Source organism: Lithobates pipiens, unplaced genomic scaffold (genome assembly GCF_037356315.1).
Source record: "Lithobates pipiens isolate NorthernLeopardFrog02 unplaced genomic scaffold, aLitPip1_a1.2 Scaffold_22, whole genome shotgun sequence".
Classification (NCBI taxonomy): domain Eukaryota; kingdom Metazoa; phylum Chordata; class Amphibia; order Anura; family Ranidae; genus Lithobates; species Lithobates pipiens.
This window is the reverse complement of record NW_027507784.1, coordinates 350,238,390-350,264,896: the sequence shown is the minus strand read 5'-3', so window position 1 is coordinate 350,264,896 and position 26,507 is coordinate 350,238,390. Positions and strand designations below refer to the sequence as shown.

The following is a 26,507-nucleotide window of genomic DNA, read 5'->3' as shown; positions in this document are numbered from 1 at the left end:
AGGAGAGGGCCAGAGAGAGGGCTGGGGGGACATGGAGGACTATGGAGGAGAGGGCCAGAGAGAGGGCTGGGGGAACATGGAGGACTATGGAGGAGAGGGACAGAGAGAGGGCTGGGGGGACATGGAGGAGAGGGCCAGAGAGAGGGCTGGGGGGACATGGAGGACTATGGAGGAGAGGGACAGAGAGAGGGCTGGGGGAACATGGAGGACTATGGAGGAGAGGGCCAGAGAGAGGGCCGGGGGAACATGGAGGACTATGGAGGAGAGGGCCAGAGAGAGGGCCGGGGGGACATGGAGGACTATGGAGGAGAGGGACAGAGAGAGGGCTGGGGGAACATGGAGGACTATGGAGGAGAGGGACAGAGAGAGGGTCGGGGGGACATGGAGGACTATGGAGGAGAGGGCCAGAGAGAGGGCTGGGGGAACATGGAGGACTATGGAGGAGAGGGACAGAGAGAGGGCCGGGGGGACATGGAGGACTATGGAGGAGAGGGACAGAGAGAGGGCTGGGGGAACATGGAGGACTATGGAGGAGAGGGCCAGAGAGAGGGCTGGGGGAACATGGAGGACTATGGAGGAGAGGGACAGAGAGAGGGCTGGGGGAACATGGAGGACTATGGAGGAGAGGGACAGAGAGAGGGCTGGGGGAACACGGAGGACTATGGAGGAGAGGGACAGAGAGAGGGCTGGGGGAACATGGAGGACTATGGAGGAGAGGGCCAGAGAGAGGGCTGGGGGAACATGGAGGACTATGGAGGAGGGGGCCAGAGAGAGGGCTGGGGGAACATGGAGGACTATGGAGGAGAGGGACAGAGAGAGGGCTGGGGGGACATGGAGGACTATGGAGGAGGGGGCCAGAGAGAGGGCTGGGGGGACATGAAGGACTATGGAGGAGAGGGCCAGAGAGAGGGCTGGGGGAACATGGAGGACTATGGAGGAGGGGGCCAGAGAGAGGGCTGGGGGAACATGGAGGACTATGGAAGAGAGGGACAGAGAGAGGGCTGGGGGGACATGGAGGACTATGGAGGAGAGGGACAGAGAGAGGGCTGGGGGGACATGGAGGACTATGGAGGAGAGGGACAGAAAGAGGGCTGGGGGGACATGGAGGAGAGTGCCAGAGAGAGGGCCGGGGGAACATGGAGGACTATGGAAGAGAGGGACAGAGAGAGGGCTGGGGGGACATGGAGGACTATGGAGGAGAGGGACAGAGAGAGGGCTGGGGGGACATGGAGGACTATGGAGGAGAGGGACAGAGAGAGGGCTGGGGGAACATGGAGGACTATGGAGGAGAGGGACAGAGAGAGGGCTGGGGGAACATGGAGGACTATGGAGGAGGGGGCCAGAGAGAGGGCTGGGGGAACATGGAGGACTATGGAGGAGAGGGACAGAGAGAGGGCTGGGGGACATGGAGGACTATGGAGGAGGGGGCCAGAGAGAGGGCTGGGGGGACATGAAGGACTATGGAGGAGAGGGCCAGAGAGAGGGCTGGGGGAACATGGAGGACTATGGAGGAGGGGGCCAGAGAGAGGGCTGGGGGAACATGGAGGACTATGGAAGAGAGGGACAGAGAGAGAGCTGGGGGGACATGGAGGACTATGGAGGAGAGGGACAGAGAGAGGGCTGGGGGAACATGGAGGACTATGGAGGAGGGGGCCAGAGAGAGGGCTGGGGGAACATGGAGGAGAGTGCCAGAGAGGGGGCTGGGGGGCCATGGAGGACTATGGAGGAGAGGGCTGGGGGAACATGGAGGACTATGGAGGAGAGGGACAGAGAGAGGGCTGGGGGAACATGGAGGAGAGTGCCAGAGAGGGGGCTGGGGGGCCATGGAGGACTATGGAGGAGAGGGCTGGGGGAACATGGAGGACTATGGAGGAGAGGGCCAGAGAGAGGGCTGGGGGAACATGGAGGACTATGGAGGAGAGGGCCAGAGAGAGGGCTGGGGGGACATGGAGGACTATGGAGGAGAGGGACAGAGAGAGGGCTGGGGGGACATGGAGGACTATGGAGGAGAGGGACAGAGAGAGGGCTGGGGGAACATGGAGGACTATGGAGGAGGGGGCCAGAGAGAGGGCTGGGGGAACATGGAGGACTATGGAGGAGAGGGACAAAGAGAGGGCTGGGGGGACATGGAGGACTATGGAGGAGGGGGCCAGAGAGAGGGCTGGGGGGACATGAAGGACTATGGAGGAGAGGGCCAGAGAGAGGGCTGGGGGGACATGGAGGACTATGGAGGAGAGGGACAGAGAGAGGGCTGGGGGAACATGGAGGACTATGGAGGAGACGGACAGAGCGAGGGCTGGGGGAACATGGAGGACTATGGAGGAGAGGGACAGATAGAGGGCTGGAGGAACATGGAGGACTATGGAGGAGGGGGCCAGTGAGAGGGCCAGGGGAACACGGAGGACTATGGAGGAGAGGGACAGAGAGAGGGCTGGGGGAACATGGAGGACTATGGAGGAGAGGGACAGAGAGAGGGCTGGAGGAACATGGAGGACTATGGAGGAGGGGGCCAGAGAGAGGGCCAGGGGAACATGGAGGACTATGGAGGAAAGGGACAGAGAGAGGGCTGGGGGGACATGGAGGAGAGGGCCAGAGAGAGGGCTGGGGGGACATGGAGGACTATGGAGGAGAGGGCTGGGGGAACATGGAGGACTATGGAGGAGACGGACAGAGCGAGGGCTGGGGGAACATGGAGGACTATGGAGGAGAGGGACAGAGAGAGGACTGGGGGGACATGGAGGAGAGGGCCAGAGAGAGGGCTGGGGGGACATGGAGGACTATGGAGGAGAGGGACAGAGAGAGGGCTGGGGGAACATGGAGGACTATGGAGGAGAGGGACAGAGAGAGGGCTGGAGGAACACGGAGGACTATGGAGGAGAGGGACAGAGAGAGGGCTGGGGGAACATGGAGGACTATGGAGGAGAGGGCCAGAGAGAGGGCTGGGGGGACATGGAGGACTATGGAGGAGGGGGCCAGAGAGAGGGCTGGGGGGACATGAAGGACTATGGAGGAGAGGGCCAGAGAGAGGGCTGGGGGAACATGGAGGACTATGGAAGAGAGGGACAGAGAGAGGGCTGGGGGAACATGGAGGACTATGGAAGAGAGGGACAGAGAGAGGGCTGGGGGGACATGGAGGACTATGGAGGAGGGGGCCAGAGAGAGGGCTGGGGGAACATGGAGGACTATGGAGGAGAGGGCCAGAGAGAGGGCCGGGGGAACATGGAGGACTATGGAGGAGAGGGCCAGAGAGAGGGCCGGGGGAAAAGGGAGGACTATGGAGGAGAGGGACAGAGAGAGGGCCGGGGGGACATGGAGGACTATGGAGGAGAGGGACAGAGAGAGGGCCAGGGGGACATGGAGGACTATGGAGGAGAGGGACAGAGAGAGGGCTGGGGGAACATGGAGGACTATGGAGGAGAGGGCCAGAGAGAGGGCTGGGGGAACATGGAGGACTATGGAGGAGAGGGACAGAGAGAGGGCTGGGGGAACATGGAGGACTATGGAGGAGAGGGACAGAGAGAGGGCTGGGGGAACACGGAGGACTATGGAGGAGAGGGACAGAGAAAGGGCTGGGGGAACATGGAGGACTGTGGAGGAGAGGGCCAGAGAGAGGGCTGGGGGAACATGGAGGACTATGGAGGAGGGGGCCAGAGAGAGGGCTGGGGGGACATGGAGGACTATGGAGGAGAGGGACAGAAAGAGGGCTGGGGGGACATGGAGGACTATGGAGGAGGGGGCCAGAGAGAGGGCTGGGGGGACATGAAGGACTATGGAGGAGAGGGCCAGAGAGAGGGCTGGGGGAACATGGAGGACTATGGAGGAGGGGGCCAGAGAGAGGGCTGGGGGAACATGGAGGACTATGGAAGAGAGGGACAGAGAGAGGGCTGGGGGGACATGGGGGACTATGGAGGAGAGGGACAGAGAGAGGGCTGGGGGGACATGGAGGACTATGGAGGAGAGGGACAGAGAGAGGGCTGGGGGGACATGGAGAAGAGTGCCAGAGAGAGGGCCGGGGGAACACGGAGGACTATGGAGGAGAGGGACAGAGAGAGGGCTGGGGGGACATGGAGGACTATGGAGGAGAGGGACAGAGAGAGGGCTGGGGGGACATGGAGGACTATGGAGGAGAGGGACCGAGAGAGGGCTGGGGGAACAGGGAGGACTATGGAGGAGAGGGACAGAGAGAGGGCTGGGGGAACATGGAGGACTATGGAGGAGAGGGACAGAGAGAGGGCTGGGGGAACATGGAGGACTATGGAGGAGAGGGACAGAGAGAGGGCTGGGGGGACATGGAGGACTATGGAGGAGAGGGACAGAGAGAGGGCTGGGGGAACAGGGAGGACTATGGAGGAGAGGGACAGAGAGAGGGCTGGGGGAACATGGAGGACTATGGAGGAGGGGGCCAGAGAGAGGGCTGGGGGGACATGAAGGACTATGGAGGAGAGGGCCAGAGAGAGGGCTGGGGGGACATGGAGGACTATGGAGGAGAGGGACAGAGAGAGGGCTGGGGGAACATGGAGGACTATGGAGGAGACGGACAGAGAGAGGGCTGGGGGAACATGGAGGACTATGGAGGAGAGGGACAGATAGAGGGCTGGAGGAACATGGAGGACTATGGAGGAGGGGGCCAGAGAGAGGGCCAGGGGAACACGGAGGACTATGGAGGAGAGGGACAGAGAGAGGGCTGGGGGAACATGGAGGACTATGGAGGAGAGGGACAGAGAGAGGGCTGGAGGAACATGGAGGACTATGGAGGAGGGGGCCAGAGAGAGGGCCAGGGGAACATGGAGGACTATGGAGGAAAGGGACAGAGAGAGGGCTGGGGGAACATGGAGGACTATGGAGAAGAGGGCCAGAGAGAGGGCTGGGGGGACATGGAGGACTATGGAGGAGAGGGCTGGGGGAACATGGAGGACTATGGAGGAGAGGGCCAGAGAGAGGGCTGGGGGAACATGGAGGACTATGGAGGAGAGGGACAGAGAGAGGGCTGGGGGGACACGGAGGACTATGGAGGAGAGGGACAGAGAGAGGGCTGGGGGAACATGGAGGACTATGGAGGAGAGGGCCAGAGAGAGGGCTGGGGGAACATGGAGGACTATGGAGGAGGGGGCCAGAGAGAGGGCTGGGGGAACATGGAGGACTATGGAGGAGAGGGACAGAGAGAGGGCTGGGGGAACATGGAGGACTATGGAGGAGAGGGCCAGAGAGAGGGCTGGGGGAACATGGAGGACTATGGAAGAGAGGGACAGAGAGAGGGCTGGGGGAACATGGAGGACTATGGAAGAGAGGGACAGAGAGAGGGCTGGGGGAACATGGAGGACTATGGAGGAGAGGGCCAGAGAGAGGGCCGGGGCAACATGGAGGACTATGGAGGAGAGGGCCAGAGAGAGGGCCGGGGGAAAAGGGAGGACTATGGAGGAGAGGGACAGAGAGAGGGCCGGGGGGACATGGAGGACTATGGAGGAGAGGGACAGAGAGAGGGCCAGGGGGACATGGAGGACTATGGAGGAGAGGGACAGAGAGAGGGCTGGGGGAACATGGAGGACTATGGAGGAGAGGGCCAGAGAGAGGGCTGGGGGAACATGGAGGACTATGGAGGAGAGGGACAGAGAGAGGGCTGGGGGAACATGGAGGACTATGGAGGAGAGGGACAGAGAGAGGGCTGGGGGAACACGGAGGACTATGGAGGAGAGGGACAGAGAGAGGGCTGGGGGAACATGGAGGACTATGGAGGAGAGGGCCAGAGAGAGGGCTGGGGGAACATGGAGGACTATGGAGGAGGGGGCCAGAGAGAGGGCTGGGGGAACATGGAGGACTATGGAGGAGAGGGACAGAGAGAGGGCTGGGGAGACATGGAGGACTATGGAGGAGAGGGACAGAAAGAGGGCTGGGGGGACATGGAGGACTATGGAGGAGAGGGACAGAGAGAGGGCTGGGGGGACATGGAGGAGAGTGCCAGAGAGAGGGCCGGGGGAACACGGAGGACTATGGAGGAGAGGGACAGAGAGAGGGCCGGGGGAACACGGAGGACTATGGAGGAGAGGGACAGAGAGAGGGCTGGGGGAACACGGAGGACTATGGAGGAGAGGGACAGAGAGAGGGCTGGGGGAACATGGAGGACTATGGAGGAGAGGGCCAGAGAGAGGGCTGGGGGAACATGGAGGACTATGGAGGAGGGGGCCAGAGAGAGGGCTGGGGGAACATGGAGGACTATGGAGGAGAGGGACAGAGAGAGGGCTGGGGGGACATGGAGGACTATGGAGGAGAGGGACAGAGAGAGGGCTGGGGGGACATGGAGGACTATGGAGGAGAGGGACAGAGAGAGGGCTGGGGGGACATGGAGGAGAGTGCCAGAGAGAGGGCCGGGGGAACACGGAGGACTATGGAGGAGAGGGACAGAGAGAGGGCTGGGGGGACATGGAGGACTATGGAGGAGAGGGACAGAGAGAGGGCTGGGGGAACATGGAGGACTATGGAGGAGAGGGACAGAGAGAGGGCTGGGGGAACAGGGAGGACTATGGAGGAGAGGGACAGAGAGAGGGCCGGGGCAACAGGGAGGACTATGGAGGAGAGGGCCAGAGAGAGGGCTGGGGGGACATGGAGGACTATGGAGGGGAGGGACAGAGAGAGGGCTGGGGGAACATGGAGGACTATGGAGGAGACGGACAGAGAGAGGGCTGGGGGAACATGGAGGACTATGGAGGAGAGGGACAGAGAGAGGGCTGGAGGAACATGGAGGACTATGGAGGAGGGGGCCAGAGAGAGGGCTGGGGGAACATGGAGGACTATGGAGGAGAGGGACAGAGAGAGGGCTGGAGGAACATGGAGGACTATGGAGGAGAGGGCCAGAGAGAGGGCTGGGGGGACATGGAATACTATGGAGGAGAGGGCTGGGGGAACATGGAGGACTATGGAGGAGAGGGACAGAGAGAGGGCTGGGGGGACATGGAGGACTATGGAGGAGAGGGACAGAGAGAGGGCTGGGTGAACATGGAGGACTATGGAGGAGAGGGCCAGAGAGAGGGCTGGGGGAACATGGAGGACTATGGAGGAGAGGGCCGGGGGAACAGGGAGGACTATGGAGGAGAGGGACAGAGAGAGGGCCGGGGGGACATGGAGGACTATGGAGGAGAGGGACAGAGAGAGGGCCGGGGGGACATGGAGGACTATGGAGGAGAGGGACAGAGAGAGGGCTGGGGGAACATGGAGGACTATGGAGGAGAGGGCCAGAGAGATGGCTGGGGGAACATGGAGGACTATGGAGGAGAGGGACAGAGAGAGGGCTGGGGGAACATGGAGGACTATGGAGGAGAGGGACAGAGAGAGGGCTGGAGGAACACGGATGACTATGGAGGAGAGGGCCAGAGAGAGGGCTGGGGGAACATGGAGGACTATGGAGGAGGGGGCCAGAGAGAGGGCTGGGGGAACATGGAGGACTATGGAGGAGAGGGACAGAGAGAGGGCTGGGGGGACATGGAGGACTATGGAGGAGGGGGCCAGAGAGAGGGCTGGGGGAACATGGAGGACTATGGAGGAGAGGGTCAGAGAGAGGGCTGGGGGAACATGGAGGACTATGGAGGAGGGGGCCAGAGAGAGGGCTGGGGGAACATGGAGGACTATGGAAGAGAGGGACAGAGAGAGGGCTGGGGGGACATGGAGGACTATGGAGGAGAGGGACAGAGAGAGGGCTGGGGGGACATGGAGGACTATGGAGGAGAGGGACAGAAAGAGGGCTGGGGGGACATGGAGGAGAGTGCCAGAGAGAGGGCCGGGGGAACATGGAGGACTATGGAGGAGAGGGACAGAGAGAGGGCTGGGGGGACATGGAGGACTATGGAGGAGAGGGACAGAGAGAGGGCTGGGGGGACATGGAGGACTATGGAGGAGAGGGACAGAGAGAGGGCTGGGGGAACATGGAGGACTATGGAGGAGAGGGACAGAGAGAGGGCTGGGGGAACATGGAGGACTATGGAGGAGAGGGACAGAGAGAGGACTGGGGGGACATGGAGGACTATGGAGGAGAGGGACAGAGAGAGGGCTGGGGGAACATGGAGGACTATGGAGGAGGGGGCCAGAGAGAGGGCTGGGGGGACATGGAGGACTATGGAGGAGGGGGCCAGAGAGAGGGCTGGGGGAACATGGAGGACTATGGAGGAGAGGGACAGAGAGAGGGCTGGGGGGGGCATGGAGGACTATGGAGGAGGGGGCCAGAGAGAGGGCTGGGGGGACATGAAGGACTATGGAGGAGAGGGCCAGAGAGAGGGCTGGGTGGACATGGAGGACTATGGAGGGGAGGGACAGAGAGAGGGCTGGGGGAACATGGAGGACTATGGAGGAGACGGACAGAGAGAGGGCTGGGGGAACATGGAGGACTATGGAGGAGAGGGACAGAGAGAGGGCTGGGGGGGGCATGGAGGACTATGGAGGAGGGGGCCAGAGAGAGGGCTGGGGGGAAATGAAGGACTATGGAGGAGAGGGCCAGAGAGAGGGCTGGGTGGACATGGAGGACTATGGAGGGGAGGGACAGAGAGAGGGCTGGGGGAACATGGAGGACTATGGAGGAGAGGGACAGAGAGAGGGCTGGGGGAACATGGAGGACTATGGAAGAGAGGGACAGAGAGAGGGCTGGGGGGACATGGAGGACTATGGAGGAGAGGGACAGAGAGAGGGCTGGAGGAACATGGAGGACTATGGAGGAGGGGGCCAGAGAGAGGGCTGGGGGAACATGGAGGACTATGGAGGAGAGGGACAGAGAGAGGGCTGGAGGAACATGGAGGACTATGGAGGAGAGGGACAGAGAGAGGGCTGGGGGAACATGGAGGACTATGGAGGAGAGGGACAGAGAGAGGGCTGGAGGAACATGGAGGACTATGGAGGAGAGGGCCAGAGAGAGGGCTGGGGGGACATGGAGGACTATGGAGGAGAGGGCTGGGGGAATATGGAGGACTATGGAGGAGAGGGACAGAGAGAGGGCTGGAGGAACATGGAGGACTATGGAGGAGAGGGCCAGAGAGAGGGCTGGGGGGACATGGAGGACTATGGAGGAGAGGGCTGGGGGAATATGGAGGACTATGGAGGAGAGGGACAGAGAGAGGGCTGGGGGGACATGGAGGAGAGGGCCAGAGAGAGGGCTGGGGGAACATGGAGGACTATGGAGGAGGGGGACAGAGAGAGGGCTGGGGGACATGGAGGAGAGGGCCAGAGAGAGGGCTGGGGGAACAGGGAGGACTATGGAGGAGAGGGACAGAGAGAGGGCTGGGGGGACATGGAGGACTATGGAGGAGAGGGACAGAGAGAGGGCTGGGGGGACATGGAGGACTATGGAGGAGAGGGACAGAGAGAGGGCTGGGGGGGCATGGAGGACTATGGAGGAGGGGGCCAGAGAGAGGGCTGGGGGGACATGAAGGACTATGGAGGAGAGGGCCAGAGAGAGGGCTGGGGGGACATGGAGGACTATGGAGGGGAGGGACAGAGAGAGGGCTGGGGGAACATGGAGGACTATGGAGGAGACGGACAGAGAGAGGGCTGGGGGAACATGGAGGACTATGGAAGAGAGGGACAGAGAGAGGGCTGGGGGGACATGGAGGACTATGGAGGAGAGGGACAGAGAGAGGGCTGGAGGAACATGGAGGACTATGGAGGAGGGGGCCAGAGAGAGGGCTGGGGGAACATGGAGGACTATGGAGGAGAGGGACAGAGAGAGGGCTGGAGGAACATGGAGGACTATGGAGGAGAGGGACAGAGAGAGGGCTGGAGGAACATGGAGGACTATGGAGGAGAGGGACAGAGAGAGGGCTGGAGGAACATGGAGGACTATGGAGGAGAGGGCCAGAGAGAGGGCTGGGGGGACATGGAGGACTGTGGAGGAGAGGGCTGGGGGAATATGGAGGACTATGGAGGAGAGGGACAGAGAGAGGGCTGGAGGAACATGGAGGACTATGGAGGAGAGGGCCAGAGAGAGGGCTGGGGGGACATGGAGGACTATGGAGGAGAGGGCTGGGGGAATATGGAGGACTATGGAGGAGAGGGACAGAGAGAGGGCTGGGGGGACATGGAGGAGAGGGCCAGAGAGAGGGCTGGGGGAACATGGAGGACTATGGAGGAGGGGGACAGAGAGAGGGCTGGGGGACATGGAGGAGAGGGCCAGAGAGAGGGCTGGGGGAACAGGGAGGACTATGGAGGAGAGGGACAGAGAGAGGGCTGGGGGGACATGGAGGACTATGGAGGAGAGGGACAGAGAGAGGGCTGGGGGGACATGGAGGACTATGGAGGAGAGTGTATTATGTATTGTTCGGGTGTATTATAGATAGAGTGATGGGGGATGTCCGAGTATATTGATCATTAGAAGACGTTGGTCTGGTATTGGTTGGGTTAGTTGTGATGGGCGTGATCTTCTAGTGACATCATAGTGTAGATTATGGTGGGAGATGCTGACTGCATTCACCAATCAGATCACAGATTTATTATATTTATAAATGATATGGGGTCTGGGATTTCCGTCTTTGCAGATGACACCGAGCTATGCCGGGGAATAACCTCCTTACAGGATGTCGCCAATGTACAAGCCGACCTCAATGCTCTGTCTAATGGGGCGACTATGTGGCAGATGAGGTTTAATGTTGAGAAATGTAAAGTTATGCACTTGGGGGGCTGAGAATATGCATCATACATACTAGGGGAGTACAACTGGGGGGATCCATAGTGGAGAAGGATTTGGGGGGATCCATGGTGGAGAAGGATCTGGGGGATCCATAGTGGAGAAGGATCTGGGGGATCCATAGTGGAGAAGGATCTGGGGGATCCCTGGTGGAGAAGGATCTGGGGGTTCTGGTAGATCATAGGCTTAAGAAAATCATCTGTACAAATCATTAGTAAGACCTCATCTGGAATATGCAGTTCAGTTTTGGGCTCCAGTTCTCAGTAAGGATATCGGGGAACTGGAGAAAGTGCAGAGAAGGGCAACCAAACTGATAAGAGGCATGGAGGAGCTCAGCTATGAGGAGAGATTAGAGGAACTGAATTTATTCTCTCTTGATAAGAGGAGATTAAGGGGGGATATGATCTCCATGTATAATATATAAGGGGGGATATGATCTCCATGTATAATATATAAGGGGGGATATGATCTCCATATATAATATATAAGGGGGGATTTGATCACCATGTATAATATATAAGGGGTCCATATAGGGAACTTGGTGTCGAGTTATTCACTTTACAGTCATCACAGAGGACAAGGGGGACTCTTTACATCTAGAGGAAAAGAGATTTCATCTCCAAATACGGAAAGGTTTCTTCACAGTAGGAGCTGTGAAAATGTGGAATAGACTCCCTGCAGAGGGGGTTCTGGCCCAATCAGTGGATTGCTATAAGAAAGGTCGGGATTATTTCCTAAGTGTATATAATATAACTGGGTGACATTTATAGGTGAAGGTGATCCGGGGAAAATCCGATTGCCTCTCGGGGGATCAGGAAGGAATTTCTCCCTCTGCTGTAGTATATTGGATCATGGCTCTGCTGGTGTTTCACCTTCCTCTGGATCCCCTGTGGGTATAGAATTGTGTATATGGGATTGTATGATGATATTATTATTATGATTGAGTTGGATGGACTTGTGTCTTTTGTAACTTGAATGTAAAGAGAATCCTCACATTGTGGCCCCTCCTTCATTTATTTATAAATAGATTTATATCATTGTCAGCAAAAATATTCCTTGTGAAATCCGTCACACAATACAGAGATATAATATATACAGAGAGATATAATATATACAGAGAGATGTGATATACAGGGAGATACAATAGAGAGGAGAATAGTGAGAGGTAGGTGGTCGGTGGCACGTTGGATGTCTTGGTGGCGCAGTATACAGTAAATATAGATTGTCAGACTGTGGAATATGAGGGTCTTATCTAATAGAGGGGAGGTGGGGGATGGGGTGGAGGGAGACTCGGGAGTGTGAGGACTGACACCATCGATCGGAATTCCGCTGACGCTCGGCTTCCACACACGCGAGTCACACGAGTTCTCTGAACTTTCCACCGCCAAGACGGCGGTGACGTACAACACTGCGACCAGCCGGGAAGATGGAGGTCACCGCTTCCCAGCGTGTGGAGGATGTTCCTCTGTACAGACGATCGGGATTTGCGATCGGAACTTTTTCCAACTGAGAAATAGAGAAGCGTCTCTCAGTCTTTTGCTGGCGGGAAGTCGGATGGAATTTCTGACCAAAATCTCTCATCGGACTTTTGCTGGCAGAATCTCTGATGGTGTGTACGGGGGGCTTTAGCCACCATCCCATAGACCAGCCGTCATCACCCCGTCCTCAGGGGCCACCAACACGTCCTCAGGGGCCACCAACACGTCCTCGGGGGCCACCATCCCATAGACCAGCTGTCATCACCCCGTCCTCAGGGGCCACCAACCCGTCCTCGGAGGCCACCAACCCGTCCTCGGGGGCCACCAACAGGCCACGTCTGCAAGACGACTGAAATCCATCACAGGGGATCTCATTGGCTGCTCAGTGATTGCCGTATTCTAGTCTGCACCTCCCCCGAGGTAATACATAAAACCTGGCCTGTTAATGGGCCCTGAGGACAGGGTGATGACCACTGCCATAGGCCATCGTTCTATAGGCCATCGTTCTATAGGTCATCGTTCTATAGGTCATCATTCTATCAGCCATCGTCCCATAGGTGATCATGCTATGGACCATCATCCAGTAGACCATAATTTCATAGGATGTCATCCCTCATCATCCCTCATCATCCCTCATCATCCCACATCATCCCACATCATCCTACAGACCATCATCCCACATCATCCCATGGACCATCATCCCACATCATCCCATAGACCATCATCCCACATCATCCCATAGACCATCATCCCACATCATCCCATAGACCATCATCCCACATCATCCCATAGACCATCAACCCACATCATCCCACATCATCCCACATCATCCCATAGACCATCATCCCACATCATCCCATAGACCATCATCCCATATCATCCCATAGACCATCATCCCACATCATCCCATAGACCATCATCCCACATCATCCCACATCATCCCATAGACCATAATCCCACATCATCCCACATCATCCCATATCATCCCATAGACCATCATCCCACATCATCCCATAGACCATCATCCCACATCATCCCATAGACCATCATCCCACATCATCCCATAGACCATCATCCCACATCATCCCACATCATCCCATAGACCATAATCCCACATCATCCCACATCATCCCGTGGACCATCATCCCACATCATCCCGTGGACCATCATCCCACATCATCCCGTGGACCATCATCCCACATCATCCCGTGGACCATCATCCCACATCATCCTACGGACCATCATCCCACATCATCCCGTGGACCATCATCCCACATCATCCCGTGGACCATCATCCCATAGACCATCATCCAACATCATCCCGTGGACCATCATCCCACATCATCCCGTGGACCATCATCCCACATCATCCCATAGACCATCATCCCACATCATCCCGTGGACCATCATCCCACATCATCCCATAGACCATCATCCCACATCATCCCGTGGACCATCATCCCACATCATCCCGTGGACCATCATCCCACATCATCCTGTGGACCATTATCCCACATCATCCCACATCATCCCGTGGACCATCATCCCACATCATCCCATAGACCATTATCCCACATCATCCCGTGGACCATCATCCCACATCATGCCATAGTACTATGGATCCTGTGCAGAGCTGATGAGAAGGTGCTCTAAAGCCGCGTACACACGCGGGGACTGTCCTGCCAAAACTAAGTTCGTCAAACAGTCCGCTCAAACTTTTGAATGAACGAACACGCCCACACACGGCACTTTTTGAGCGGACAAATACGGCAAACTTTGTTCGTCGTACTAAGTCTGTGCAACTTTTGAAATGAACGGACTCGCCCACACACGAGGCAACAGTCCGCTCATTTTGAGCGCGTGTGCAGGTAGGCGGGGCCCGCGACGGAGACGTCGCGGGCTCCGCCGCCTGGAATGTACTTAAAGGGGAACCCCAACGCCGAAAAAAAAACGGCGTGGGGGTCCCCCCAAGGTCCACAACAGACCCTTGTCCGAGCACGCTACCCGGCCGGCCAGGAAAGGGGGGCGAGCAAGCGCGCCCCCCTCCCGAGCCGTACCAGGCCGCGTGCCCTCAACATGGGGGGTGCCTTGGGAAAGGGGGGGCCGCGCGGCCCCCCCACCCCAAAGCACCTTGTCCCCATGTTGATGAGGACAAGGGCCTCTTCCCGACAACCCTGGCTGTTGGTTGTCGGGGTCTGCGGGCGGGGGGCTTATCGGAATCCGGGAGCCCCCTTTAATAAGGGGGCCCCCGGATACCGGCCCCCCACCCTATGTGAATGAGTATGGGGTACAATGTACCCCTACCCATTCACCTGTAAAATAAAAGTACCCAAAAAAAAAACACAACACACGAGATAAAATATTTTATTGCACAGCTCCGGGGGTCTTCCGTCTTCGGGGGTCTTCTCACCGGACTCCTCCGCTATCTTCTTGTAGCTCTTTTGCTAGTGGAGGAGTCCGGCTTTCTTCCTCCCCGCCGCCGGCCTCTTCTCCCGACTTTGGGGGTCTTGTCCCCCTCTTCGGTTCTTCTGCCGGGCCACCGCGCCTTCTTATAGCTCTTTTGTAGGCGGTGGCCTGGTCTTCTGTCGCCGCTGTCGCCTTCCGTTCTTCTTCTTCTTCTTCTCCAGGAGATGTTGACACGTCGCTCTCTCCGGCCGGAATGCCAGAGCCGCGCTGTGCGGCCACTTATATAGTGACAATGGGGCGGTGTCACATGGTATATGTCACATGGGTTGGTCACATGGTGACCCCGCCCCCTTACGATGTCATAGTCCCCATGTGACATCAACCCATGTGACCAACCCATGTGACATATACCATGTGACACCGCCCCATTGTCACTATATAAGTGGCCGCACAGCGCGGCTCTGGCATTCCGGCCGGAGAGAGCGACGTGTCAACATCTCCTGGAGAAGAAGAAGAAGAAGAACGGAAGGCGACCGGAAGGCGACCGGAAGGCGACAGCGGCGACAGAAGACCGGGCCACCGCCTGCAAAAGAGCTATAAGAAGGCGCAGTGGCCCGGCAGAAGAACGGAAGGCAGCAACAGAAGACCGGGCCACCGCCTGCAAAAGAGCTATAAGAAGGAGCGGTGGCCCGGCAGAAGAACCGAAGAGGGGGACAAGACCCCCGAAGTCGGGAGAAGAGGCCGGCGGCGGGGAGGAAGAAAGCCGGACTCCTCCGCTAGCAAAAGAGCTACAAGAAGATAGCGGAGGAGTCCGGAGAGAAGACCCCTGAAGACGGAAGACCCCCGGAGCTGTGCAATAAAATATTTTATCTCGTGTGTTGTTGTTTTTTTGGGTACTTTTATTTTACAGGTGAATGGGTAGGGGTACATTGTACCCCATACTCATTCACATAGGGTGGGGGGCCGGTATCCGGGGGCCCCCTTATTAAAGGGGGCTCTCGGATTCCGATAAGCCCCCCGCCCGCAGACCCCGACAACCAACGGCCAGGGTTGTCGGGAAGAGGCCCTTGTCCTCATCAACATGGGGACAAGGTGCTTTGGGGTGGGGGGGGCCGCGCGGCCCCCCCTTCCCCAAGGCACCCCCCATGTTGAGGGCACGCGGCCTGGTACGGCTCGGGAGGGGGGGGCGCGCTCGCTCGCCCCCCTTTCCTGGCCGGCCGGGTAGCGTGCTTGGACAAGGGTCTGTTGTGGACTTTGGGGGGACCCCCACGCCGATTTTTTTCTGCGTTGGGGTTCCCCTTTAAGTACATTCCAGGCGGCGGAGCCCGCAACGTCTCCGTCGCGGGCCCCGCCTACCTGCACACGCGCTCGAAATGAGCGGACTGTTGCCTCGTGTGTGGGCGAGTCCGCTCATTTCAAAAGTTGCGCGGACTTAGTACGACGAACAAAGTTTGCCGTATTTGTCCGCTCAAAAAGTGCCGTGTGTGGGCGTGTTCGTTCATTCAAAAGTTTGAGCGGACTGTTTGACGAACTTAGTTTCGGCAGACAGTCCCCGCGTGTGTACGCCGCCTAAGTCTTCTGCCTATTATGAAATGACTTCAGCTCAGAAGGTGGCCCATGTGTGGTGGATTGGGCGAGGGCGTGGGCAGGGGGTACAATCCAGCAGAAGCTCACCCCAATAGTTGTCTAGGATAAAACATCTCAGGGATTAGGATCCTTATATACCAACCTGAGGAATAATAATCGCTCCTCAGCCTCCAATCAGAAGCAGAGCTGCTCTACAAGTCAGTGTGATTGGTGGCTGGAGAGGATCCTGAGGTTAGTCGGTGGAATATGTTGGTACTTCTGACCTTTCATGTTGGAGAAGGTTGGAGTGCCGGGATTGGCTCTACATACATTGGGGGATGGGGCACACCCCTTGAGATCTGGATACAATTCATATCCGATTGTTGGGGATTTGATCTGAGTTGTAGGGAGCGGCCCTGGTGTCACACACCATACAATCAGCTGTGACACTAGAACCCCTGTACATCGGGATATCGTTGTGTGATGTCAGATTGTACGGTGTGTGGGCGAGGTTTGATCGGATTGTTCGGTCTTCCATCTCTCGCCCTCGCCGGGAAGGAGCCCCCCGATTGTTTCCCGGAGACGGCCTGTGCTGGGAATCATGGGGGGGAGTGAAGCGGGGCAGGTCAGGGGGGTAATTGCAGGAATGACCGGCAGTAAACGCACGACTCGCAGGATTAGGGCGATCCATTTATTGATTAACCGTTATTTTATTCCTTCGCTGCTCTCAGGTTCAGAAACACTTTGCAAATCATCGTCCGCCGCTCAGGACGGAGCCCTTCATATAATATATAGAGGGGAAGGTGCCAAGAGCCGGACTGCTGGGCCTGGGATCCGGGGCGGGGGTGGGGGACAGAAATAAGACACAAATCCTATAAAGTGGTGAGATGCTCTACTGAGGCATCTGTGGTCTCCTTGTCACCCGGAGATCGCAGACCACCAATCATCCTATGGCTGGGACCCCCCAATCAGCTTCCATCCTCTCCCCATCCCCCATGACTTTCCATCCCCCTCCTGTCTGGACCAGAGAACGGTGGAGGCCGTACATAGGAAGGGCAGTTCTGGGTGGGGCAGACTCTGAATACACAAATATATACAGACATGTGACCGATAACTCATGGGCGTGTCTTGTGTCTGCAGGAAATGGGAGGGGGCAGTCCGCCCCAGAAGAACTGGAAAGGAATCGCCATTGCGCTGTTGGTCATTCTCATCGTCTGCTCCCTCATTACGTTGTCGGTCATCTTACTAACTCCAGGTGGGTCTGACCTTCTCTTCAGTCTGTCCGGGCGGAGAACGTGAGCCCGTGCCCTATATTTATTGTCTGTTATGTGTCTCATGTGCCCAGAAATATTCCACTCATTAACACAGCCAGCAGGGGGAGCTCTGCAGCTGTGCTGAAAAACATTTACAGGAGTCATCAGAGAAGTGACCCCGCCCTCTCAAAGCAGTGACTCCACCCCATTCACAGCAAGGACCCCACCCACTCAGAGTAGTGACTCCACCCCATTCACAGCAAGGACCCCACCCACTCAGAGCAGTGACCCCACCCCTCTCACAGCAAGGACCCCACCCACTCAGAAGTGACTCCACCCCATTTACAGCAAGGACCTCACCCACTCACAGCAAGGACCCCACCCACTCAGCAGTGACTCCACCCCATTGAGAGCAAGGACTTCACCCACTCAGAGCAGTGACTCCACCCCATTGACAGTAAGGACCCCACCCACTCACAACAAGGACCCCACCCACTCAGCAGTAACCCCACCCCATTGACAATAAGGACCCTACCTACCCAGAGCAGTGACGCCACCCACTCACAGCAAGGACCCCACCCACTCAGCAGTGACCCCAACCCATTGAGAGCAAGGACTCCACCCACTCAGATCAGTGACTCCACCCCATTGACAGTAAGGACCCTACCCACTCAGAGCAGTGACCCCACCGCATTCATAGCAAGGACCCCACCCACTCAGCAGCAACCCCACCCCATTAACAGCAAGGGCCCCACCCTCTCAGAGCAGTGACTCCACCCCATTCACAGCAAGGGCCCAACCCTCTCAGAGCAGTGACTCCACCCCATTCACAGCAAGGGCCCCACCCTCTCAAAGCAGTGACTCAACCCCATTCCCAGCAAGGACCCCACCCACTCAGAACAGTGACTCCACCCCATTTACAGCAAGGGCCCCACCCACTCAGAGCAGTGACCTCACCCCATTCATAGCAAGGACTCCACCCACTCAGAGCAGTGACCCCACCCCACTCACAGCAAGGACTCCACCCACTCAGAGCAGTGGCCTCACCCACTCATAAGAAACACTAAGTCATAAGATCAGTGATCCCACCTACTCACAGCAAGGAGCCCACCCACTCAAAGCAGTGACTCACTTGACACACTAAATCATCAGAGCAGTTGCTCCACCCACTCACAGAAAAGACCCCACCCACTCACAGCAAAGACCCCACCCACTCACAGCAGGGACCCCACCCTCATCACCAGCTCAATTGGAAGGTTTCGGTCAGACAAATGGCAATCAAATCAAGCTTTGGCTGCTGTGCTTTTTAGCTAACCTCTAGCACTCTGGGATTCCTTTGTCATGTATTAGCATTCCTATTTGTTGTTTAATGAATTCTGCAGATATAAATTAATATAAATCAGTTAAGAACTTAGAACTGCAGCAATTCTTCAATGTAAACCATCCACGGGTAATTCACAGTGCAAAACGACATAAAACTGCCCAGAGGATTAGACAGGTCCTCTTTGCTGATGGAGGAATTCTTGTGTAGTTATTATAATGTTGTAATCTCCGCAGAAAGCTCATTCACACTGCAGTGGCTGCATTGTGTCTATCTGTCCTTCCAGTGCCAAACAATACACTGTCCCTGGGGCCCCTACTACTGCCAGGGGCCCAAACACAAATTAGCCAAAAGGGAAGTAGAAGGTTCACCTCATGGGGGGGGGGGGGGGGGGTCTGGTTGTGAGGATCATTGTATGAAGTGTTGGCAGTAGTGGAATCTTTGGGATAATAAATGTTTGAATGTCCCATAAAAAACGGACGGGTGGACCCAGGAGAGGCTGGACCTACCAAAGTCCACCACCAAGGAGGACAACATGATCATCTACTGAGGATCACATCTTCATAGGTTCTGCCGTCTCTTCCCATCTATGTTCCCCATAGGCTCTTCTCACCCATATTCCCGGCCCTCTCTTCTCATCCATATTCCCGGCCCTCTCTTCCCATCCATATTCCCGGCCCTCTCTTCTCATCCATATTCCTGGCCCTCTCTTCTCATCCATATTCCTGGTCATCTCTTCTCATCCATATTCCCGGCCCTCTCCTCCCATCCATATTCCCGACCCTCTCTTCTCATCCATATTCCCGGCCCTCTCTTCCCATCCATATTCCCGGCCCTCTCTTCTCATCCATATTCCCGGCCCTCTCCTCCCATCCATATTCCTGACCCTCTCTTCTCATCCATATTCCCGGCCCTCTCCTCCCATCCATATTCCCGGCCCTCTCTTCTCATCCATATTCCCGGCCCTCTCTTCCCATCCATATTCCCGGCCCTCTCTTCTCATCCATATTCCCGGCCCTCTCTTCTCATCCATATTCCCGGCCCTCTCCTCCCATCCATATTCCCGACCCTCTCTTCTCATCCATATTCCCGGCCCTCTCCTCCCATCCATATTCCCGACCCTCTCTTTCCATCCATATTCCCGGCCCTCTCTTCTCATCCATATTCCCGGCCGTCTCTTCCCATCCATATTCCCGAACCCTCTCTTTCCATCCATATTCCCGGCTCTCTCTTCTCATCCATATTCCCGGCCCTCTCTTCCCATCCATATTCCCGGCCCTCTCTTCTCATCCATATTCCCAGCCCTCTCTTCTCATCCATATTCCTGGCCCTCTCTTCTCATCCATATTCCCGGCCCTCTCTTCTCATCCATATTCCCGGCCCTCTCCTCCCATCCATATTCCCGGCCCTCTCTTCTCATCCATATTCCCGGCCCTCTCTTCTCATCCATATTCCCGGCCCTCTCCTCCCATCCATATTCCCGGCCCTCTCTTCTCATCCATATTCCCGGCCCTCTCTTCTCATCCATATTCCCGGCCCTCTCTTCCCATCCATATTCCTGGCCCTCTCCTCCCATCCATATTCCTTACCCTCTCTTTCCATCCATATTCCCGACCCTCTCTTCCCATCCATATTCCCGACCCTCTCTTTCCATCCATATTCCCGGCCCTCTCTTCTCATCCATATTCCCGGCCCTCTCTTCCCATCCATATTCCCGGCCCTCTCTTCTCATCCATATTCCCGGCCCTCTCTTCTCATCCATATTCCCGGCCCTCTCTTCTCATCCATATTCCCGGCCCTCTCTTCTCATCCATATTCCCGGCCCTCTCTTCCCATCCATATTCCCGGCCCTCTCTTCTCATCCATATTCCCGGCCCTCTCTTCCCATCCATATTCCTGGCCCTCTCTTCCCATCCATATTCCCGACCATCTCTTCCCATCCATATTCCCGGCCCTCTCTTCCCATCCATATTCCCGGCCCTCTCTTCCCATCCATATTCCCGGCCCTCTCTTCTCATCCATATTCCCGGCCCTCTCTTCTCATCCATATTCCCGGCCCTCTCTTCTCATCCATATTCCCGGCCCTCTCTTCTCATCCATATTCCTGGCCCTCTCTTCTCATCCATATTCCCGACCCTCTCTTCCCATCCATATTCCTGACCCTCTCTTCCCAACCATATTCCCGGCCCTTTCTTCTCATCCATATTCCCGGCCCTCTCTTCTCATCCATATTCCCGGCCCTCTCTTCCCATCCATATTCCCGGCCCTCTCTTCCCAACCATATTCCCGGCCCTCTCTTCTCATCCATATTCCCGGCCCTCTCTTCCCATCCATATTCCCGGCCCTCTCCTCCCATCCATATTCCCGACCCTCTCTTCTCATCCATATTCCCGGCCCTCTCTTCCCATCCATATTCCCGGCCCTCTCCTCCCATCCATATTCCCGACCCTCTCTTCTCATCCATATTCCCGGCCCTCTCTTCTCATCCATATTCCCGGCCCTCTCTTCTCATCCATATTCCCGGCCCTCTCTTCTCATCCATATTCCTGGCCCTCTCTTCTCATCCATATTCCCGACCCTCTCTTCCCATCCATATTCCTGACCCTCTCTTCTCATCCATATTCCCGGCCCTCTCTTCTCATCCATATTCCCGACCCTCTCTTCCCAACCATATTCACGGCCCTTTCTTCTCATCCATATTCCCGGCCCTCTCTTCCCATCCATATTCCCGGCCCTCTCTTCCCATCCATATTCCCGGCCCTCTCTTCTCATCCATATTCCCGGCCCTCTCTTCTCATCCATATTCCCGGCCCTCTCTTCTCATCCATATTCCCGGCCCTCTCTTCTCATCCATATTCCCGGCCCTCTCTTCTCATCCATATTCCTGACCCTCTCTTCTCATCCATATTCCCGGCCCTCTCTTCTCATCCATATTCCCGACCCTCTCTTCCCAACCATATTCACGGCCCTTTCTTCTCATCCATATTCCCGGCCCTCTCTTCCCATCCATATTCCCGGCCCTCTCTTCTCATCCATATTCCCGGCCCTCTCTTCTCATCCATATTCCCGGCCCTCTCTTCTCATCCATATTCCCGGCCCTCTCTTCTCATCCATATTCCCGGCCCTCTCTTCTCATCCATATTCCCGGCCCTCTCTTCTCATCCATATTCCCGGCCCTCTCTTCTCATCCATATTCCTGGCCCTCTCTTCTCATCCATATTCCCGGCCCTCTCTTCCCATCCATATTCCCGGCCCTCTCCTCCCATCCATATTCCCGACCCTCTCTTCTCATCCATATTCCCGGCCCTCTCTTCTCATCCATATTCCCGGCCCTCTCTTCTCATCCATATTCCCGGCCCTCTCTTCTCATCCATATTCCTGGCCCTCTCTTCTCATCCATATTCCCGACCCTCTCTTCCCATCCATATTCCTGACCCTCTCTTCTCATCCATATTCCCGGCCCTCTCTTCTCATCCATATTCCCGACCCTCTCTTCCCAACCATATTCACGGCCCTTTCTTCTCATCCATATTCCCGGCCCTCTCTTCCCATCCATATTCCCGGCCCTCTCTTCCCATCCATATTCCCGGCCCTCTCTTCTCATCCATATTCCCGGCCCTCTCTTCTCATCCATATTCCCGGCCCTCTCTTCTCATCCATATTCCCGGCCCTCTCTTCTCATCCATATTCCCGGCCCTCTCTTCTCATCCATATTCCCGGCCCTCTCTTCTCATCCATATTCCCGGCCCTCTCTTCTCATCCATATTCCCGGCCCTCTCTTCTCATCCATATTCCTGGCCCTCTCTTCTCATCCATATTCCCGACCCTCTCTTCCCATCCATATTCCCGACCCTCTCTTCTCATCCATATTCCCGGCCCTCTCTTCTCATCCATATTCCCGGCCCTCTCTTCCCATCCATATTCCCGGCCCTCTCTTCCCATCCATATTCCCGGCCCTCTCTTCCCATCCATATTCCCGGCCCTCTCTTCCCATCCATATTCCCGGCCCTCTCTTCTCATCCATATTCCCGGCCCTCTCTTCTCATCCATATTCCCGACCCTCTCTTTCCATCCATATTCCCGGCCCTCTCTTCCCATCCATATTCCCGGCCCTCTCTTCCCATCCATATTCCCGGCCCTCTCCTCCCATCCATATTCCCGGCCCTCTCTTCTCATCCATATTCCCGGCCCTCTCTTCCCATCCATATTCCCGACCCTCTCTTTCCATCCATATTCCCGGCCCTCTCTTCCCATCCATATTCCCGGCCCTCTCTTCCCATCCATATTCCCGGCCCTCTCTTCCCATCCATATTCCCGGCCCTCTCCTCCCATCCATATTCCCGGCCCTCTCTTCCCATCCATATTCCCGGCCCTCTCTTCCCATCCATATTCCCGGCCCTCTCTTCCCATCCATATTCCCGGGTGTCTCTTCTCCGCTGGGCTCATTATCTGTAAGATTTCTCCATCTTTCCTTCGCTGATCATTGGAAATCTCATCCTAATCCCATCAGATTCTCCATCCCTTATTATCTCCCATGTAACGTCTGTCCGATGTCTCCGCTGTACCAACATCTGCACTGAGATCAATTATCTCTCCAATCTTATCCCGGAGCGGACAGACGGACCACCCTCCACATCCTCCTCCTGTTCATGGATAGAATTGGGGATCTTCCATTTTCTGAATGGACTTTTTTTGTGGAAATTCCCCGGAAATATTTCACGGAATATAATCGTCTTTCCAACAAGTAGGAATTTCATTTCTTGGCCGAGTCTCTGCTTTGGAAGCACCAATCAGAAACGATTGGAGTCTTTTCATCTCCCGTAATATTCCATTCCATCGGAAGCCTTGCTCCCCCTCCATTAGTACTAAGCTCCCTGAGCACCCGAGGGTGAAGCCCCGCCCCGCTTCATACACTTCCATGTTATTGGGAATGATTTGTCCCTCAATACTGTTCCCCTCCCCCCCAGTCCTGACATTCCAGCAACAATCCTTCATTATAATCACCACTGATCAGGGAAGGATGATCGGACACGGCGGCCCGCGCCATTCCTGCAGATCATTTCATAAGACGACTTCCGGGACACAATCAGCTCTGTGATGACCGACGAGAGTATAGAAGATCCTCCGAGATCCTCCGACTTCCACAATTCAGAGCCGGAAAGTCGGAACCATTTCTCGGATCGAAATCGGATGAATTTCTGGTGTCTCCGGACAGATGGGAAGGTGGTGACCCCTCCCCCCCCTCACCATTCCTCCTCACACGTTATGTTCAGTTATCAGTGTCTATGTCCCCCCTTCCCCCCCTCTACCCCCCGGGGGGCTTTTCTACAGATTTTTTCCTGCAAATCTGACAATTGTGCCGCATTTATTATTTCATTCTTTCTTTTGCCTCAAATTTTCCAAATCCCACCGACTGTGACATTCAGGACTTTATCTTTATTGTCAGCAACAGAGAAAAGAGATAGAAGATAGTATTGTCCCCCTCCCCCTCCCCCATTGTACAGAAATAACCCCCCACCCAATGAGTACAACCCCCTCCCCCATTGTACAGAAATAACCCCCCACCCAATGAGTACAACCCCCTCCCCCATTGTACAGAAATAACCCCCCACCCAATGAGTACAACCCCCTCCCCCATTGTACAGAAATAACCCCCCACCCAATGAGTACAACCCCCTCCCCCATTGTACAGAAAGACCCCCCCACCCAATGAGTACAACCCCCTCCCCCATTGTACAGAAAGACCCTCCACCCAATGAGTACAACCCCCTCCCCCATTGTACAGAAAGACCCCCCACCCAATGAGTACAACCCCCTCCCCCATTGTACAGAAATAACCCCCCACCCAATGAGTACAACCCCCTCCCCCATTGTACAGAAAGACCCCCCCACCCAATGAGTACAACCCCCTCCCCCATTGTACAGAAAGACCCCCCCACCCAATGAGTACAACCCCCTCCCTCATTGTACAGAAAGACCCCCCACCCAATGAGTACAACCCCCCCCATTGTACAGAAAGACCCCCCCACCCAATGAGTACAACCCCCCCCATTGTACAGAAAGACCCCCCCACCCAATGTGTACAACCCCCTCCCCCATTGTACAGAAAGACCCCCCCACCCAATGAGTACAACCCCCTCCCTCATTGTACAGAAAGACCCCCCACCGAATGAGTACAACCCCCTCCCCATTGTACAGAAAGACCCCCCCCCACCCAATGTGTACAACCCCCTCCCCCATTGTACAGAAAGAGCCCCCACCCAATGAGTACAACCCCCTCCCTCATTGTACAGAAAGACCCCCCACCCAATGAGTACAACCCCCTCCCCCATTGTACAGAAAGACCCCCCACCCAATGAGTACAACCCCCTCCCTCATTGTACAGAAAGACCCCCCACCCAATGAGTACAACCCCCTCCCCCATTGTACAGAAAGAACCCCCTCCCCCATTGTACAGAAAGACCCCCCACCCAATGAGTACAACCCCCTCCCTCATTGTACAGAAAGACCCCCCACCCAATGAGTACAACCCCCTCCCCCATTGTACAGAAAGACCCCCCACCCAATGAGTACAACCCCCTCCCTCATTGTACAGAAAGACCCCCCACCCAATGAGTACAACCCCCTCCCCCATTGTACAGAAAGACCCCCCCACCCAATGAGTACAACCCCCTCCCCCATTGTACAGAAAGACCCCCCACCCAATGAGTACAACCCCCTCCCCCATTGTACAGAAAGACCCCCCCCACCCAATGAGTACAACCCCCTCCCTCATTGTACAGAAAGACCCCCCACCCAATGAGTACAACCCCCCTCCCTCATTGTACAGAAAGACCCCCCACCCAATGAGTACAACCCCCTCCCCCATTGTACAGAAAGAACCCCCTCCCCCATTGTACAGAAAGACCCCCCACCTAATGAGTACAACCCCCTCCCTCATTGTACAGAAAGACCCCCCACCCAATGAGTACAACCCCCTCCCCCATTGTACAGAAAGACCCCCCACCCAATGAGTACAACCCCCTCCCTCATTGTACAGAAAGACCCCCCACCCAATGAGTACAACCCCCTCCCTCATTGTACAGAAAGACCCCCCACCCAATGAGTACAACCCCCTCCCCCATTGTACAGAAAGACCCCCCACCCAATGTGTACAACCCCCTCCCCCATTGTACAGAAAGACCCCCCACCCAATGAGTACAACCCCCTCCCCCATTGTACAGAAAGACCCCCCCACCCAATGTGTACAACCCCCTCCCCCATTGTACAGAAAGACCCCCCACCCAATGTGTACAACCCCCTCCCCCATTGTACAGAAAGACCCCCCACCCAATGAGTACAACCCCCTCCCCCATTGTACAGAAAGACCCCCCCACCCAATGAGAACAACCCCCTCCCCCATTGTACAGAAAGACCCCCCACCCAATGAGTACAACCCCCTCCCCCATTGTACAGAAAGACCCCCCACCCAATGAGTACCACCCCCTCCCCCATTGTACAGAAAGACCCCCCACCCAATGAGTACAACCCCCTCCCCCATTGTACAGAAAGACCCCCCCCCACCCAATGAGTACAACCCCCTCCCTCCACTGTACAGAAATGACCCCCCCACCCAATGTGTATGATCCCCTCCCTCCATTGTACAGACAGACCCCCCCACCCAATGTATATGATCCCCTCCTTCCATTCACTAATGCGAGGGAGAGCAAAAGTGAATTTTGAGGCTGAATCCCTCCACAGTGTCTGCAGCTATGGAGATCAGTGGATGCTTTTTTAACATTTTCACCACTTAAAATGCAGGAATAGTTCATAGCTTGTCCATGATT

General features: G+C 56.4%; 1 protein-coding gene across 1 annotated transcript in view; it reads left to right on the top strand.

Moving 5' to 3' along the window:
- DPP10 (dipeptidyl peptidase like 10) overlaps positions 1–26,507 on the top strand; it is a 190,050-nt gene that overhangs the window by 35,043 nt on the left and 128,500 nt on the right. Inside the window, exon 2 of the mRNA XM_077449772.1 lies at positions 17,248–17,362. Coding sequence (XP_077305898.1) covers positions 17,248–17,362 — 115 coding nt within the window. The remainder of the gene's footprint in view (positions 1–17,247; positions 17,363–26,507) is intronic.